General features: G+C 53.1%; 1 protein-coding gene across 2 annotated transcripts; it reads right to left on the bottom strand.

Moving 5' to 3' along the window:
- Positions 1 to 764: 764 nt before the first annotated feature.
- FXYD3 (FXYD domain containing ion transport regulator 3) lies at positions 765 to 9,066 on the bottom strand. Of its 2 annotated transcripts, none has more exons than XM_050768839.1 (9): positions 8,722 to 9,066; positions 8,312 to 8,408; positions 5,011 to 5,064; positions 3,323 to 3,355; positions 3,184 to 3,207; positions 1,577 to 1,651; positions 1,462 to 1,498; positions 1,108 to 1,145; positions 765 to 985 (listed from the first exon to the last, which is right to left on the bottom strand). In XM_050768839.1, the coding sequence occupies exons 3-9, from the start codon at positions 5,048 to 5,050 to the stop codon at positions 969 to 971; spliced, it is 264 nt and encodes an 87-aa protein (XP_050624796.1). In that variant the 5' UTR covers positions 5,051 to 5,064; positions 8,312 to 8,408; positions 8,722 to 9,066; the 3' UTR covers positions 765 to 968. The 2 variants fall into 2 exon arrangements, with proteins under 2 accessions (XP_050624796.1, XP_050624795.1); XM_050768838.1 differs by lacking the exons at positions 8,312 to 8,408; positions 8,722 to 9,066 and adding exons at positions 5,195 to 5,259; positions 7,333 to 7,405 and having other exon boundaries at positions 5,011 to 5,089.
- Between the last annotated feature and the right edge of the window lie 7,028 nt (positions 9,067 to 16,094).

Below are 16,094 nucleotides of genomic sequence, written 5' to 3'. Positions count from 1 at the left end.
GGCCCAGGTCCCAGGGAGGCGTTTCCGCAGCTCATGGTCTCTGAGTGTGGGTTGGTGGTTATCGAGGGACTCAGGGGATGTTTGAGGGATTAAACGGCATGATGAGGGGACAAGTCACGAGTTTATTGTGGGTCTCTATTTGGGTTCATGTCTCAGGACATTGGGGGAGATATTTTTGGGTGTTTTTAGTTTTAGGCATTTTGTGGGGTAGTTCACGGGAACATTTTGGATGCCTTAATAAGTACTGGGGAGGCTCAAGGGAGTTTGAGGCTTGTTGGAAATTCTCACACTATGTGGTCACCGTATGTCATTAAGGGTAGCATAGGGAATTATCTAACGGGCTTGCAGGGACATTTGGGTATTTGGAAAGATCTTGGAATAAATTGAGGTCCCAGGGGTGAATGAAAGGGTCACAGGAGTCTCACTGTTATAAACTGAACACTTCCATCATGGTAGGACGCTCCTATGTTCCAGTTTTCCTGGGATGGTCCAGGGTCCACTGGAATGTTCCAGTGTTCCATCTGGTTAGAGCTCTCTCATTCCTTTGGCTACTAGTAAATCCCAAATTGCATATGAGGTTCCCATGGCTGAGGAGGCAGAGGGCGGGCCTGTGCCATGCCCCAAGCCACAAGGGAACAGGCCTGTGGGCTTTTCCCAACAAGCAGGCTCAGCGCCAGCCTCTGTGTCAGCCTCCAGGACACGCCGACCTTCTCATGGTGCCCCAAGCTCCACCCCAGTGTACACATAGGAAGTCTCCAGGCTGCTTGGGCAGAGGCACAATCATTTTAGATTAAAAAAAAAAAATTGAACAAAGAGACCCTCCTGTGAGAGGTGAGATGAGGCCCTGCAGTGCAAGGGAGTCCCAGCAGAGGAGAGAGAATTCCATCCTGGAGTTCAAGTTTCTGTGCAGACACAGGACCTGGGGACAGAGAACGGTCCTCCACCCAATTTCAGCTGGTCCGTCTTCATCAGTTATGGGCTGAGCCTGGGGGAGGTGACGGGGTCCGTTTGTGAGGGTGGATTGAGTTTTCTTGCCAGTGTGCATGCGCATGCGCACACACACACCACTTCCGTGTTCCCCTCAGCCCCATGTTGCCCCATCTTTACCTGGGGTGATGAGAGGTGGCGTCTCCCCTGGATGGTGACTAAGGAGACAAAAGCGGTGAGATCCGTGTCCACCCCCATTTGCCCTCTCCCTCCGGGTAGAGGGTTCTTAGCCTGCCCAGACATGTCTTCCTGGCTGCTTTTCCACTTGGGGGGTTGTGCAATCCCAGGGGCCAAAGCATTTCAGGATTTGGGGCCCTCTGGGGATTACCAGCTAGAAACCATGAACCTGGAAATCTTAGCAGCAGGAACTCTGCAGGGCAGAGCCCGGAGGCCTCTCCTGCTGGGACAGTTAGCCCTTTCACCCTGAAAAGCATCCAGCCAGCCTGAGGCGGGCATGCCGGAACAGTATCTTACCTGGGCTTCTGGCCGAACTTACATTTGCATTTTCCACCTGTTGGGGAGAGCTGAGTGGTCAGGGGAGGGGAGCCCCAGCCCCGGCCCGCCTGCTCCCCCCAGCTCCTTCACTCACTCATGACAATGATGATGCCCATGGCGCACAGAACCCCAGCGCAGATGAGCCCGCCAACCTGGAGGCTGTGCCAGTCTAGGAGGAAAGTGGAGGGGACCTCAGTGCCAGGCTATGTCCTCTCCATCCGTCCCCCCATCCTCTTGACAAATACATATGGAGCATCTAGGATGCGCAGGGTGCCGGGGACACCGCCGTAAGAAAACAGACAAAATCCTAAGTGCTCACATTCTAGTTCACACACCAGCAAACAAGATCTGTCATGCAGGATCAGGCAGAGATAAGTGGTCTGAAGAAAAAGAAGCAGGGTGGGCGATGGAAAGTCAGAGGGCAGGCTGGGCATAGTGGCTGACACCTATTAGGTTGGTGCAAAAGTGCGTTTTTGGCTAGGCACGGTGGCTCACGCCTGATATCCCAGAACTCTGGGAGGCCGAGGTGGGCAGATCACCTGAGATCAGGAGTTCCAGACCAGCCTGGCCAACACGGTGAAACCCATTCTCTACTAAAAATACAAAAATTAGCCAGGCGTGGTGGCAGGCGCCCGTAATCTCAGTTACTCGGCAGGCTGAGGCAGGAGAATCATTTGAACCCGGGAGGCGGAGGTTGCAGTGAGCCAAGACTGCCAAGATTGCGCCATTGCACTCCAGCCAGTCACACTCTGGGTGAAAGAGCAAAATTCTGCCTAAAAAAAAAAAAAAAAAAAAAATGCACTTTTGCCATGAAAAGCGGTTGCAAAAACCACAATTACTTTTGAACCAACCTAATATACAGAGCTTTGAGACTTCAGGAGTTTAGGAGTTCTAGACCAGCCTGAGCAACATAGTGAGACCCCATCTCTACAAAGTATACAAAAATTAGCCAGATATGGTGGTGCATGACTGCAGTCCCAGATATTCAGGAGGCTGAGGCAGGAGGATCGCTTGAGCCCAGGAATTTGAGGCTGCAGTGAGCTATGATTACGCCATAGCACTCCAGCGTGGGCAACAGTGTGAGACCTGTCTCTATAAAACAAGTCAGAGGGCAGCTCTTTTCGAGGGAGTTGTCAGGGAAGGCCTCTTAGGGGGCTGCATTTGAGCAGAGGGAAGGGAGGGAGCCATTTGGTTCTATGGAAGGAAGTGTTCCAGGCAGAGGAACCAGCAAGTGCAGAGGTCTGAGGCTGGCAGTATGTCTGCGGTGTCTGAGAGGCTTGGAGCAGAAGGAGTGAGGAGCGTGGAGGAGGTGAGGGCAGAGCGGGGAGTAGGGAGCAGGTCATCGGAACCTGGAGACCAGATGAGGGTTTTGACCGAACAGCTCACCACCTCCAGGAAGTCTTCTCAAGTCAACACTTCTCCCAGCAGTTGATGTGAACCAAACAATGGCTTCTTGCAAACTGTCCTCACCTCCTGCGTGTGTCTAACTATCTTGCTGGAATAGAACCTTCCCAAAGGCCAGGTTGCTGCCTCTAGTTCCTTTAATCCACCATGTGGACTCTTCAGTGCCCCCATCTTAGTCCCTTCCTATCTTTGTCCTGTGACGCTCACATCAGACCCTCACCCAATCCTGTGTGGGAACCCTTGGCACCAAGCAGTATGTGGGGTTAGGGGGAAGGGAATGGGGGCACAGACTCTCACCATAGTAGAAAGGACTGTTTTTATCTGCAAGGAAAGAAAAAACTTCATGAATCCAGGATTACAGCCAGGATGCAGGCCCCGCTCCCACCCAGGGGAGAATTTGGGGGTGGGACAGGTGAAAGAGTCCAGTCTGACTCACCTTCTGGGTCATTGGCGTCCAGGACAGGCAAGCCTGGTGGGAGAAGAGGGGAAGGAGGGGAGATGGTGATGCTGGCCTCAGCCAAGCCCTTGGGCAGGGCCCGTGGAGTTTCAGGGGCCTTGGGAAAGGGTCCCCTGAGGGACAGGGGTCCTGTCACTGAGCAGCCGCCTCATCCCCTCATATCCCATCATGGAAATGTGAACTCGCCCACTCAGCCCCACACCTCCGAGTCATGCCAGCATTCTACCACCTGAAATTGGTTCTAATCTAGGAGGGTTTTGGCCACTGTCTGGTCTCGTGTTTCAGACACGTGGTTAATCCATGCCTTCTGCAGCAGCAAGGGACTTTTCTGGTCAAGACGACAGATGGTTTCAGTTCCCAGATTCCTGTTTCCCCAAGTCCCATCATGCTCAAAGCCCATCCTCCCGCTTCCACCATGTCCACACCCACCTGGTCTGGTGTTTGCACATCATTGAAAATGACTCACTATTATACACTTAAATAGACTTTATTGAAAATGTAATTTTAGATCACTACCCTGCAGGGAATACTAGTCTTGCCCTGTGTAATGGATAAAAAGTGTGCCTATAATCCCAGAGCTTTGGGAGGCAGACGTGGAAGGATTCCTTGAGCCTGGGAGGTCAAGGCTGCAGTGAAAAAGTAAAAAGGGGACTGGGTGCAGTGGCTTAGGCCTGTAATCCCAACACTTTGGGAGGCCGAGGCAGGAGGATCACTTGAGGTCAGGAGTTCGAGACCAGCCTGGCCAATATGGTGAAACCTTGTCTCTTCTAAAAATATAAAAGTTAGCCAGGCATGGTGGCACATGCCTGTAATCCCAACTACTTGGGAGGCTGAGGCAGGAGAATCACTTGAACCCGGGAGGTGGAGGTTGCAGTAAGCTGAGTTCATGCCACTGCACTCCAGCCTGGGCAACAGAGGGAGACTCTGTCTCAAAAAAAAAAAAAAAAGAAAAGAAAAGAAAGAAAGAAAAAAGAGGAAAAGTGTTTGGAAGTTAAAGATGCAGTCGCACCGAGCTGAGCCTTCTACTTGAAGTTTTTGGAAAATTTACAAGAGAACTGGCTGGGCAGTTATCTTATTTCAGTGCTTTGAAGGTGTAATTTCATTGTATTCTAGCTTCCATTATTTATGTTTAATAGTCAATCAAGGCCAGTGCAGTGTGGCTCGTGCCTGTAATCCCAGCACTTTGGAAGGCTGAGGTGGGAGGATCAAACTCAGCCAGAAGTTTGAGATCAGCTTGGGCAATACAGTGAGACCTCGTCTCTGCAAAATATTTAAAAATGAGCTGGGCTTGGTGGTGTGTGCCTAGAGTTCTAGCTGTGTAAGGCTAAGGGAGTAGCATTGCTTGACCCCAGGAGTTCAAGGCTGTAGTGAACTGTGATTGCACCATTGCACTCCAGCCTGAGTGACAGAGACTCCCTTTCAAAAAAAAAAAAAGAAAGAAAGAGCGAGAGAATGGGGAAGATGGTGACTTTCCAGCTGTGCGAGCCAGCTCTTCTTGTGTATCCCTGGCAATCACTAGTTTGACTTTACTTACCCTCAAGGAGATGCTGTTCTAACATTTACCACCTTCCCTGGGGTGGTAGAAAAGCACAGGAGAGCGACAGAGGCTTGGCAGCCCCCCATCCAGGGGATCCAGAGGAAAAGGCAGTTGGGGGATGGGCACTCACCTACCAGGAACACAAGCAGGCCCAGGGTCACCTTCTGCATGTCAGAGCGCGGGCCTAGAGGGGTGGCAGGAGGTCCGGCCTTAGCAGAGCCACTGGGAGGCTGGCCCTGTGCCTATGGCTCCCCAACCCTCCTCCCCTGCTCCCCAGGCAGGGTGCGCAGTTCCCCCAGGGCAAGAAGGCTGACATCTCGCTGGGCTGAGAGAGAAGCCGCAGCCGCGCCGTGGAGTGGGGACTGGGTGAAACTCGGGCCTGACGCGGGAGGAGCCATAATAACTCACTGGACATGGACCAGGCTTTCTGTGAATCGCCCCGCAACCAAATGAGGGCACCACTGCCCGCTGTTGTCCTCATTGGACAGATGGGGAAACTGAGGCTCTGGGAGGCGAAACTAGGTGCCCTAGCCAGGAAGCAGGATTTAAGCCAGGCCTGGCTCCCCAGCAGCTGCTCCTAACTAAGGACTGTCAGGGCCTTGGGGTGTTTGGGGAAGCCAGGTGCTGGGAGCCAGGTGGCAGGAGGCCTGCTTCCCGGGGGTGTCTCCATAGACGGCTCAGAGCCTGCCTGGCCCTGCCAGGACATTGCAGACTTCAGGCTGCGGACTGAGCAGGTTCTTCAAGCTGCTCAGGGCGGGGTGTGTGGAGCAATTGACTTGAGGCTGGGACTGGGGGTAGAGGGGGACAAACTCAGCCTGGCTGCAGCCCTAGCTCCATCTCTGTTCCCCAGAACCTCCTGCCCCTCACCCCTCACCCATGCCCTTCCCGGTCCCAGCCCTGACCCTGCCTAGCATGAGTCCCCAGCCCAGCCCGAGTCCCCAGCCCAGCCCCTGACCCTACCCTAGGCCCCGCAGAGCACTTTCTTTCCCAGGTAGACCTGCTCAGCATAAGGAACTTGTTTCTCTCTCCTTCCTGACCTGGCATCAGTCCTGCCCTCCCAGCCTGCAAGGCTGCACCAAGCCCGGGCCTCCAAGCATGCCCTCCCCTGCCCTGTTCCTGCCCAAATGCTGAGTGCATAGTTATCATAATTGTTTTTATTTTTTCTCTTTTTTTTGAGGCGGAGTTTCACTCTGTCGCCCAGGCTAGAGTGCAATGGCACAATCTCAGCTCACTGCAACTTCTGCCTCCTGGGTTCAAGCAATTCTCCTGCCTCAGCCTCCCGAGTAGCAGAGACTACAGACGTGTGCCACCATGCCTGGCTAATTTTTGTATTTTTGGTAGAGACAGGATTTCACCATGTTGGCCAGGTTGGTCTCGAACTCCTGACCTCAGGTGATCCACCCACCCGGGCCTCCCTAAGTGCTGGGATTACAGGTGTGAGCCACCGCACCTGGTCTAGTTATAATTTTGATAGCGAGAGCTGGTACTTCCTCCACCTTGCCCTGGGGTGCACACTGACCTTACTGTGTTCTCACTCAACCCCCCAGCAATTTCATGGACAGCAAAAATGCTGAGAGAGGGTGGCGCCCACAACCAACGGTGCGGGTGGTCCCTGCAGGTTGGCACAGACTCCTCCCTCTGCCTACGCACCCCAGGGCCTGGGAATCCTCTCAGCTTCCCAGTTAATTCCACATGCTGAACTCACAATTTTAGTTTGAGCATCCATTTCTTTTCCTTTTTTTTTTTTTTTTTTTTTGTGGGAAGAAAGCCTGAGACTTTGGGGAGCATTACTGAGACCCAGGAAGTGTTTAAGATCCCCAAAAGTGCCGGGCGCGGTGGCTCAAGCCTGTAATCCCAGCACTTTGGGAGGCCGAGACGGGCGGATCACGAGGTCAGGAGATCGAGACCATCCTGGCTAACACGGTAAAACCCCGTCTCTACTAAAAAATACAAAAAACTAGCCGGGCGCGGTGGCGGGCACCTGTAGTCCCAGCTACTCGGGAGGCTGAGGCAGGAGAATGGCGTGAACCCGGGAGGCGGAGCTTGCAGTGAGCTGAGATCCGGCCACTGCACTCCAGCCTGGGCGGCAGAGCAAGACTCCGTCTCAAAAAAAAAAAAAAAAAAAAATAAGATCCCCAAAAGTGTTGGGGGTCGGGGGAGCTGGTGTGGGTGGGTGGGCAGGATGGCATGGTGGATAGGGGCACAGGTTGTAGGTAGACTGCCTGTGGTCTGAAGCTGTCACCCATAACCATATGAGTCCTGATAACAGCAGCAGATGTTTATTGAGTGTCTACCCCACGGGGCATTTCCTTAGCTTCCCACTTATTTGCTCAATCTCTGCAGCTTAATGTAGGGGGCACTATTATTAGCACACATTGCAGTTGTAATCCTGTAACCCCTGCAAATTCATCTTAAAGCCCTATGCTCTGTCGCCGTGGCTGTTGAGTCTCACCTCTTAAGCCTCTTTCCAGGGGCTCCTCCAAGCCACCTCTGGCCTGCAAGGCCCCACTATTCCCCCTTCCCATGATGTCATCCAGCCAAGACTAACAGATGGTATTTGCCTCGCCCCAGCCCCAGCCCCAGCTTCTGCAAAACAATGTCCAGCCCCACGTTTCTGGAGGCTGCAGGGAGCCGGGAGCTGGGGCTGCCCTCACATTCCCGATTCAGGCTATTGCTGAAGAGGCCCTGGACTGCTCCCAGACCAATGTGGTTGGTGGGCAGGTTAGAGAGGAAGGCAGCCCTGCAGCTGATGCTCTGTCTACCTGCCCTGATCCTTCCTGGCCACGAGGTCCCAAGGCCGGCCTGAGGACTGTTTGCCCCACCTGCCCTCTGCTATCCCCTCTATTCCTCCATACTGTAGGAGAAATGTCTCATGTTCAGGGGCGGGCAGAAAGATCCTGCCCGCTCTGTGCTCCTGAAATCTCCCAAGCAACTCCGTATTTACAACTTCCCCAACAGCTCTGTCCTCTTTTCCTGGAGGTTTCCAGAATCCACATCCCTCAGTGCCTGGACACCCCGAGTGCATCTAGCACTCCTCATCCACACAGATGTCCCCAGTCCATCTACGCACGCCTGGTCCACTTAGATACCCCTACCTACCCAGGCACCCCCCTCTCTTCCACCCAGATATCCCCAACCCAGATACCCCTAATCCATGCAGACATCAGTCTTCCCAGACACCCCAACCACACTTACCGGTCCTGCCCTCACCCCAGCCAGCTCAACCAGTCCCTGAGAGGAGAATGGTGGGGAAAGGGACATTAGGGGAAGGGACTTTCTCCTATCTCCTGGCTCCAGAAAAACATTTCCAAAGATTTTAGGCTCTTTAACAGCAGAGCTTGTGTGTGGCAGGGTCAGTGGGCAGGTAGATACTCCCTCATTTAGGGGCAGAGCCAAGGAGGGCTTGGAGGAAGGGGGCCCCAGCTGCTCACCTGTGTGGTTCACCAGGCTGAGCAGAGGTTCCGGGAGAAATCGGGGCTGCAAGGCGGAGTCCTGCCTTTATCCGAAGCTGCCACGCCCTGAGCAAACCTGGGCAGGTAGAAAACAAGTCAGATGCCCTAAGGCCCAGGGGCTCCGTTCCTGCTCTTAAAGAGACAGCTTCACCCCCTCCCCAGCCATCCCAGCCATGGGCAGCACGTTGCTCCCGGGGGTCACCAGGGCCACAGCAGCCTCAGGTGAGACAGAGAATTGGATGGGCTGGAGCTCGGTCCCTGGAATTAAGGGAGGAGCGCTCTCCAATCTTCTGTGCCCAGGAGAGGACCTTGAATGGGGAAGGTTCTGGGGTCTTTAAACGGCAGAGCCTCCAGGGCCATGCAGGGAAGTGATGTGTTGGTGTTCCGACCTGACTTCTTTCCCTTAGATGATGTGTTTTGCCTGGTGGAAGGACTGCTAGCAATTGTGGGGGACTTAAATTCCCCTTCCAGGCCACAGCTTGCTGCAGGGACAATTTCAGGGTTATCAGAGACGCTGGCATGACCAAAGTCAGGAGATGGGGCAGGGTGCATATGAGGGAGCGGCTGGAGCAGCAGGGAGGGGCCAGGGTGGGGACTCTGGGACCTTAGTCCTGGTCATAACCTGCTTCCTGCCCTGGGGAGAATGAGAACTGGCTCCCAGGCACCAGGCTGGAGTTTCCTAGCCAAACTCTTTCCGTGGGTGCTGGGAGAGCCAGATGTCCGGGTCTACAGAGTGGGCGCTGGTGGGGGCGGCTGCCTCCTAGTCTAGATAAGGCCCCCTGCATTGTACAAGGCTCCCTCCCCTTTTCCTCCCCCCGTCTCCTGCTCCTCCTCCTCCAGGCATTCCTTCCGGATGGGGTCTGTGCAGGCTCCCCCATGGTCCCAGTTGGGGGTGCCCCCTCCCCTCAATTCCGCCTTCTTAGACAGAGGGACTTTTGTCTGGGGGCTGGATGGAGAACAAGGATCCTTTGAGCGGTTGGCGGAGGATTGGGGTCACGGGGAGGGGTAGGGCCAGGAAAGGGGTAGCTCTGCCCTGGACACCAGCTGGACTCCAGGCGACCCCAACACCATCGTGGGGGCAGGGAGGAGGGCTGCAGGGCCAGGCCAGGGAGAAACAGCTGTTGGGAGTGTGGAGCACAGGACAGGAAAAGGGGGTTTAGGTCAAGGCTCTGCCGGAAACTGGCCTGCTGGGGGCAGAGAGAAGGACCCCCCACTTGTCATCTCTGAGGGATGGGGGCGGAGAATGCTCGCCAGCGCTACACCCTTTCTCTATGTGGTTCCCTGGGGCAAGTTGTCAAATCCAGGCCCTAGACAAGGACAAGGCTCCCTGCTACCCCTGTTAAGGTGGGGCCAGTTCCCATAAGAAAGCGGCGCAGGGAGGGGGCGCGGGGGGGGGGGGGCTCGGGGTAGGACTCCAAGCAAGAGGCCTAGGAGGAGATAGAAACAGCAACGGGAGGCCAGGAGGCTAACTCAGTCTAGCTAGGGGGGGGTCTTTGTGTCTGTGTAGATAGCATCTCTTCCCCAGACCCTTCAAGCTTGGTTGTGTCTGGGACGACCCCTTGGTGGTCTTGGGAGTGGAATGGTGTCTCCCTCTGCTGGGCAGCCTGGGAACTGCAGGCATCAGAGAGCAAGTCGGGGTGCGTGCAGGGTGGCTGGGAAGGGCGGGTGACGCTCTGCCCTTCACTGGAACGGGGTGAACTGGAAAACTGTTGCCTAAAAATCCTGGAGGAACCCCCCTGCCCGTGGATAGATACAGAGGTATTTCCCAGACAGCTTGCTAAGCGGAAAAATAACAAGGTGTAGGGAAACCGTGGAGCGTGCTACCATTTGTGAGCGGTAAAATAATGCATATTCATATACTTGTAATGAATAAAATATTTTTGGAGATTGGCATCCATGGGTGCTTCTGTAGAAGGAAACTGGGAGGCTGGAGGATGGGGTGGAAGTGAGACGCACTCATCAGCACGTGCCCTCTTATATGTTTTGAATTTTGCATCCTGAAAATGTACTACCTTAAAGAGGTTTAATTTAAAAACTTTGAATCAGATTTTTAAAAAAAATTTGTAGGTCAAACAAACCACATCTGTCGACTGGTTTCAACCTGGGGGACCAGCAATTCGAGACTTCTGACAACCTCTGAAGGTTCTGTAGTTTTAAACACCATGATCTTACATTCTGATGTACAGATGTTTACGGTTGTTACCCAACCCAGGTCAACCACAAATTCTTCCTAGGCTGGACGTGAACATGCTGCATCCAAGTGTGTGTTGGGCTGGGGCTGGGGCTTAGGGTTTATGGTCAGGAGGACTATGAGACCCCAGTGTGATGAGCACACTGAGACCCTTAAGAAGGGCTGTAGGGAGCAGAGTTTGTGCAGTCACTTGCACCCTATCGGGGATCAGGTCTCTTTTGGAGTGAGTCTTAAGGGCCAATTTGACTTCAGTTATGTTTTAAATGCACATAGGTAATATGTTTTATTAATATATTGTATATAATACAGACAATAAACATATTTGAAAAAGTCTCTCTCATTTTGCTTTTGGAATCATGTGGGCCCAAAGAACCTGTTGAGGCTGTGAGTGGCTGTGATTTCTCCATATCCTGGGAATTCTTACAAAATGAAAAAAAAAAACCAAACCTACAGAGAGTTTCTGAACACCACAAGGTTTTCAGGAACGCTGAATTAAAGCATAGAATCGAAGCCAGAGCATGTTATACCATCCCTGATTCAAACTTTTATTGATTTTGTTTCAATCATTTCTTTTTTTTTTTTTTTTTTTTTTTTTTTTGAGACGGAGTCTCGCTCTGCCGCCCAGGCTGGAGTGCAGTGGCCGGATCTCAGCTCACTGCAAGCTCCGCCTCCCGGGTTCACGCCATTCTCCTGCCTCAGCCTCCGGAGTAGCTGGGACTACAGGCGCCCGCCACGGCGCCCGGCTAGTTTTTTGTATTTTTTAGTAGAGACGGGGTTTCACCGTGTTAGCCAGGATGGTCTCGATCTCCTGACCTCGTGATCCGCCCATCTCGGCCTCCCAAAGTGCTGGGATTACAGGCTTGAGCCACCGCGCCCGGCCTCAATCATTTCATTGCTCTTTACTTAAGGCTGGGAGTGTTTCTGCAGGCTCCTAGCCCTGAGAGGGGTGCTGGTCGGGTGGGGTCCTGCCTTTGCAGGTAGAGCCTGAGTGGTCAGGCTGACTGGCTGGGAGGTGTGGTCACAGTGGTATGCCAAGGTCCTGCTTCCTGGGCAAGATGGGGTCAGAGAGGCCAGTGGACAGGGCGATATGGCTTCCTGAGGCTTTGTGGAACAGCGTTGTGGTCTCAGCATCTGTGGGAGAAGAGTGGGTGCTGGCAGGTAGCCCTGTCCTGCCACCATGGAGATGGTGTGGCTGTGGACGTATCGCTGTCTGCCTGGCTTCCAGGAGCCACGTGAGGTGACACAGTGGCCAAGAGTCCACAGGCTCCCTGACATCTGTCTCTGTGCTGTTCTGATGTCATCACTCATCAACAGAAGCTAGAAATGGAGACTTCTATGATGAAATCTCCTGATTTTTTTTTTTTTTTTTTTTTGAGATGGAATTTTGCTCTTGTTGCCCAGGCTGCAGTGCAGTGGCACAATCTCAGCTCACTGCAACCTCTGCCTTCTGGGTTCAAGCAATTCTTGTGCCTTAGCCTCCCGAGTAGGTGGGATTACAGGTGTGTGCCACCACACCCGGCTAATTTTTGTATTTTAGTAGAGACGGGGTTTCACCATGTTGGCCACGCTGGTCTCCAACTCCTGATCTCAAGTGATTCGCCTGCCTCAGCCTCCCAAAGTGCTAAGATTACAGACATGAGCCACCACGCCTGGCCCCTGATTATTTTTTTCTTTTAAGAGGTGAGTTCTTGCTCTGTTGCCCAAGCTGGAATGTACTGGTGCAATGATGGCTCACTGCAGCCTCCAACTCCTGGGCTTAAATTAAATGATCCTCCCACCTCAACCTCCCCTGCAACTGGGACTACAAATGCACATCACCACACATGGCTAATTTTTAAATTTTTTTTAGAGACAGGGGTCTCACTATGTTGCCCAGCCTGGTCTTGAACTCCTGATCTCAAGTGATCCTCCCACCTTGGCTTCCCAAAGTGCAGGGATTACAGGTGCAAGCCACTGCACCCGGCCCTGATTTTTAAATGTTGGTAACTTCGTTTTCTTAACACTTTGTAGACAGAATGAAAAATATCCAGTGGTTGGATCAGGCCCTGGGGCCACCAGTTGGAGTCCCCCATCTTAGGGACTCGGCAAACTCGGGAGGTTCAGGGCCCCCGCCCAACCCCTATTGTCACTCACTCTGCTCCGGCCACCTGGGCCTCCTTGCCGTTCCTGGATCACTCCAGGCGTGTTTCTGGCCAAGAGCCCTCGCAATGGCTATTCCCTTGCCTGGCTCTTTTCTCCCACATCTGGACAGCTCAAAGACATGACGCTCAAGGGGCCTTCCCCGACCACCATCGCACCTACCCCCTGACCTCTCTATGACCTTGTGACTTAACTCTCTTCAAAGCATATTCTAGGAAACTTCTGTTTGCTTTTTTTTTTTTTTTTTTTTGGTGGTGCTATCTGCCTCCCCTGCCAGCACATCAGCTCGTCTCACAGAGTTTCATCTGAATTATAGAACGGGGCCTGGTGCATAGTGGGTGCTGACGAAGTATCTGTTAATTACCAGGCTGGGCACAGTGGCTCACGCCTGTAATCCCAGCACTTTGGGGGGCCGAGGCTGGAGGATCCTTTGAGTCCAGGAGTTCAAGACCAGCCTGGGCAACATAGAGAGATCTTGTCTCTAAAAAAATAAAAATAAAAGTACATTTAAAACAATTATAAAAGAAAGGCTTTCTCCCCCGCCACCCCCTATCCATTGAGGCCTTGCAGGAGCTGAGGTGGGGGTGCTGATGGGGGCAGGGGGTATGCAGGAATGAATTTCTTGGCCAGCTTCCCCATCATGCGGGGAGTAGGGGCAGGGTGGGGGGGTGGGGGAGCTTGGGCAAATGGCTGGGGTTCCTGGGTGTGGGCAGGAACTACAGGGAAACACGAGAGGGCAGGGAACACGTTTGGCGCTAGACATCCGGGACACGAACTTCTGGTTCAAGTGGGAGCCCTGCAGCCCCCTCCCAGCCTGACTCAGTCCCTAACAGAAGGATTGTAAACTGGTGGCCCCAGGGTAGAACGCAAGTAGTGTACCTTTCCTTTAGTTTGCAAAGCGCTGCAAACATTAATAATTGTTAACATTTAAACAGCAGGACATTTCAATGTAACAAGCTGTGTTTCCAGCATCTCTGGAAAGGTCTGGACGAAAAGGACCCCCATTCCCACCTGGAAGCCATTCCTGAGGTGGCAGGTCTGTCTCCCTGGGGTGACCCAGGCCCTAGCTCTGCCTGGTTTGAGGCTTCATGGGAAGGAGGGAGAGAGGGAGGGAGGGAGGGAGGGAGGGAGGGAGAGGGGGCCTTGCGGTTGCTCCGGCCCAGACCTGCTTCGGTCACCTCCCATCTCAGACCTGCCTTCCACCTACAAGGCCATGATTACAGCACAGACCCGACAGATGCAGCTTCTGGGGTGCCTCGGGGTGTGGTTTACACAGCAAAGGCCCCAGGACTGTCTTCCCCAGACCAGGAAGAGAGGGCGCATCCGCCTGAAGGATTCAGGAAAAGCTCTGTCTTGTGTTGTGATCTCCCTCCAGAAAAAGGCTAAATGTTTATTTATTGGTCCACCAGCAACAGAGAAGACTGAGACTTTTGAAAACGCCTGGACAAGGAAATAGGGCAGGAAAAGATTTCTGAGACACAGAAACTCAGAAAAAAATTACATGGATATATAGAGATAAAGAGAATCAGGCAAAATATTAAGAATTGAGGAAGCTATGTGAAGGGTATTTGAGTGGATTGTACGGGTCACATGACTTTTCTATAGTTGAAAATCTCCAAAGTTGGTGGAAAAATCAATTAAAAATATATATTTTTACAAGACAGTGTCTCGCTCTGTCACCCAAGCTGGAGTGCAGTGGTGAGATCTTAGCTCGGTGTGCAACCTCCGCCTCCCGGGTTCAAGTAATTCTCCTGTCTCAGCCTCTGAGTAGCTGGGATTACAGGCACCTGCCACCACACCCGGCTAATTTTTTGTAATTTTTAATAGAGATAGGGTTTCACCATGTTGGCCAGGCTAGTCTTGAACTCCTGACCTCAAGTGATCCGCCCACCTGGGCCTCCCAAAGTGCTAGGATTACAAGCATGAGCCATCGTGCCCAGCCCTTAAAAATATAATATTAAAGTTAACAAAAAGAAATAAATCACAAGATAAAAAACAACACCGAAAAAGTGGAAGGAAATATAAATTTAGAACTGTGTAAACTAACAGTTAAGGAAACAGAATTTAAATGAACTTAAGAAACTATATCTTTATGTATATTACTATAGATTATATATTAAATATTTTATCTCTATATATTTTTCCTTTTACTGTCTATATATTTTCTATATATTTTTCCTTTGCCTGAGTTTTTGTTGGTCCTCCCACGTCTTCCTTCTCCTTCCTCCTGGATCAGTTCACCATCCACAGCCCTGTGGGGCCCAGCTCTGCCCCTTCCTGGCTGTGGGTGACTTAACCCCTCCTGGCCACCCAGCTCCGGCCCCCTCACCCCCCGCATGGTGGGAGCCCCAAGGCTCTGAGGCTAGTGCTGGGGCTGGCAGGCTCCCTCCTGGCTGCAGAGGCAGGACCATGAGTCTGCAGTTCCTAAGAGCCTGGCTGGCACCCTCGGCTGCGGGGAGGCACTGACCCAGCAGCCTGCTGGCAGCCGGGGCCCATCTGCACATCCCCTTCCCCCTGCACCCCGGTATCCAAAAAGGCAGTGCCGCACTCAGCCTGCGCCAGCGCCACACCCCTGCTTGGGCCTGAGTCATTTACCTACAATTGCTGACTGTCTATTCTCAACCAACAATCCTAGCGCTTGTGGCGCAGGACTTAACTGCCTGCGGGGAGTTATTCTTCCACTTGGGGAAACTGCAGCACCCGGGCTTAGCTGCTTAGCGGAAGTCACCCAGTTAGTGAAGGGGCAGTCAGGATTCCAGCCCACGTCTGGCTGCACACACACCCTGTGCGACTTCGGGGGGGCGCAGGGAGCGCTAAAAAACAACAGGGGCGGCCGGGCGTGGTGGCTCACGCCTGTAGGTCCCAGCACTTTGGGAGGCTGAGGCGGGCGGATCACGAGGTCAGGAGTTCGAGACCAGCCGGAAAAACATGGTGAAACCCCATCTCTACTAAAAATATAAAAATTAGCCAGGCATGGTGGTGGACACCTGTAATCTCAGCTACTCTGGAGGCTGAGGTAGGAGGATAGCTTGAACCTGGGAGGCGGAGCTTGCAGTGAGCTGAGATCCCGCCACCGCACTCCAGCCTGGGTGACAGAGCGAGACTCCATCTCAAAAAAACCAAAAATCAAACAAAACAACAACAACAACAAAACCCAGGGGCCCACGTAAACTTCAGGGCCCCAGAAACAGTCAGCACAGTTTGAAGAGGGGATAAGACCCCAGAGAATATTTCCAGAACCATCCACTTCTCCCCCCCACTGCCCTTACCCTGGCCCAGCCTTTGTCCCCTCCAGCTTGGACATTCCAGAGCCTCCTCCCTGGCCTCCCTGCTCTGGTCCCTGCCCCGCCGCAGTCTGTCCCCACCTGCAGCCAGAGGGAGCCTGGGACCACCTGAGTCACGTCAGGACCCACCTGGCTCAGAGCCCTGTCC

This window comes from Macaca thibetana, chromosome 19 (genome assembly GCF_024542745.1).
Source record: "Macaca thibetana thibetana isolate TM-01 chromosome 19, ASM2454274v1, whole genome shotgun sequence".
In the NCBI taxonomy this organism is placed as follows: domain Eukaryota; kingdom Metazoa; phylum Chordata; class Mammalia; order Primates; family Cercopithecidae; genus Macaca; species Macaca thibetana.
The sequence above is the reverse complement of the archived record's forward strand: the minus strand, read 5'-3'. Positions and strand labels throughout refer to the sequence as shown.

Excerpts from the sequence above, each read along its gene's own strand:
- FXYD3 (XM_050768838.1), bottom strand. The coding sequence starts at position 7,405 with ATGGGAAGGGGGAATAGTGGGGCCTTGCAGGCCAGAGGTGGCTTGGAG. Across the intron at positions 5,090-5,194 it reads CTCTCTCAGCCCAGCGAGAT|GCCGGACCTCCTGCCACCCC; the intron begins GTCAGCCTTCTT and ends GGCTCTGCTAAG. Across the intron at positions 3,208-3,322 it reads GGACGCCAATGACCCAGAAG|ATAAAAACAGTCCTTTCTAC; the intron begins GTGAGTCAGACT and ends CTTTCCTTGCAG.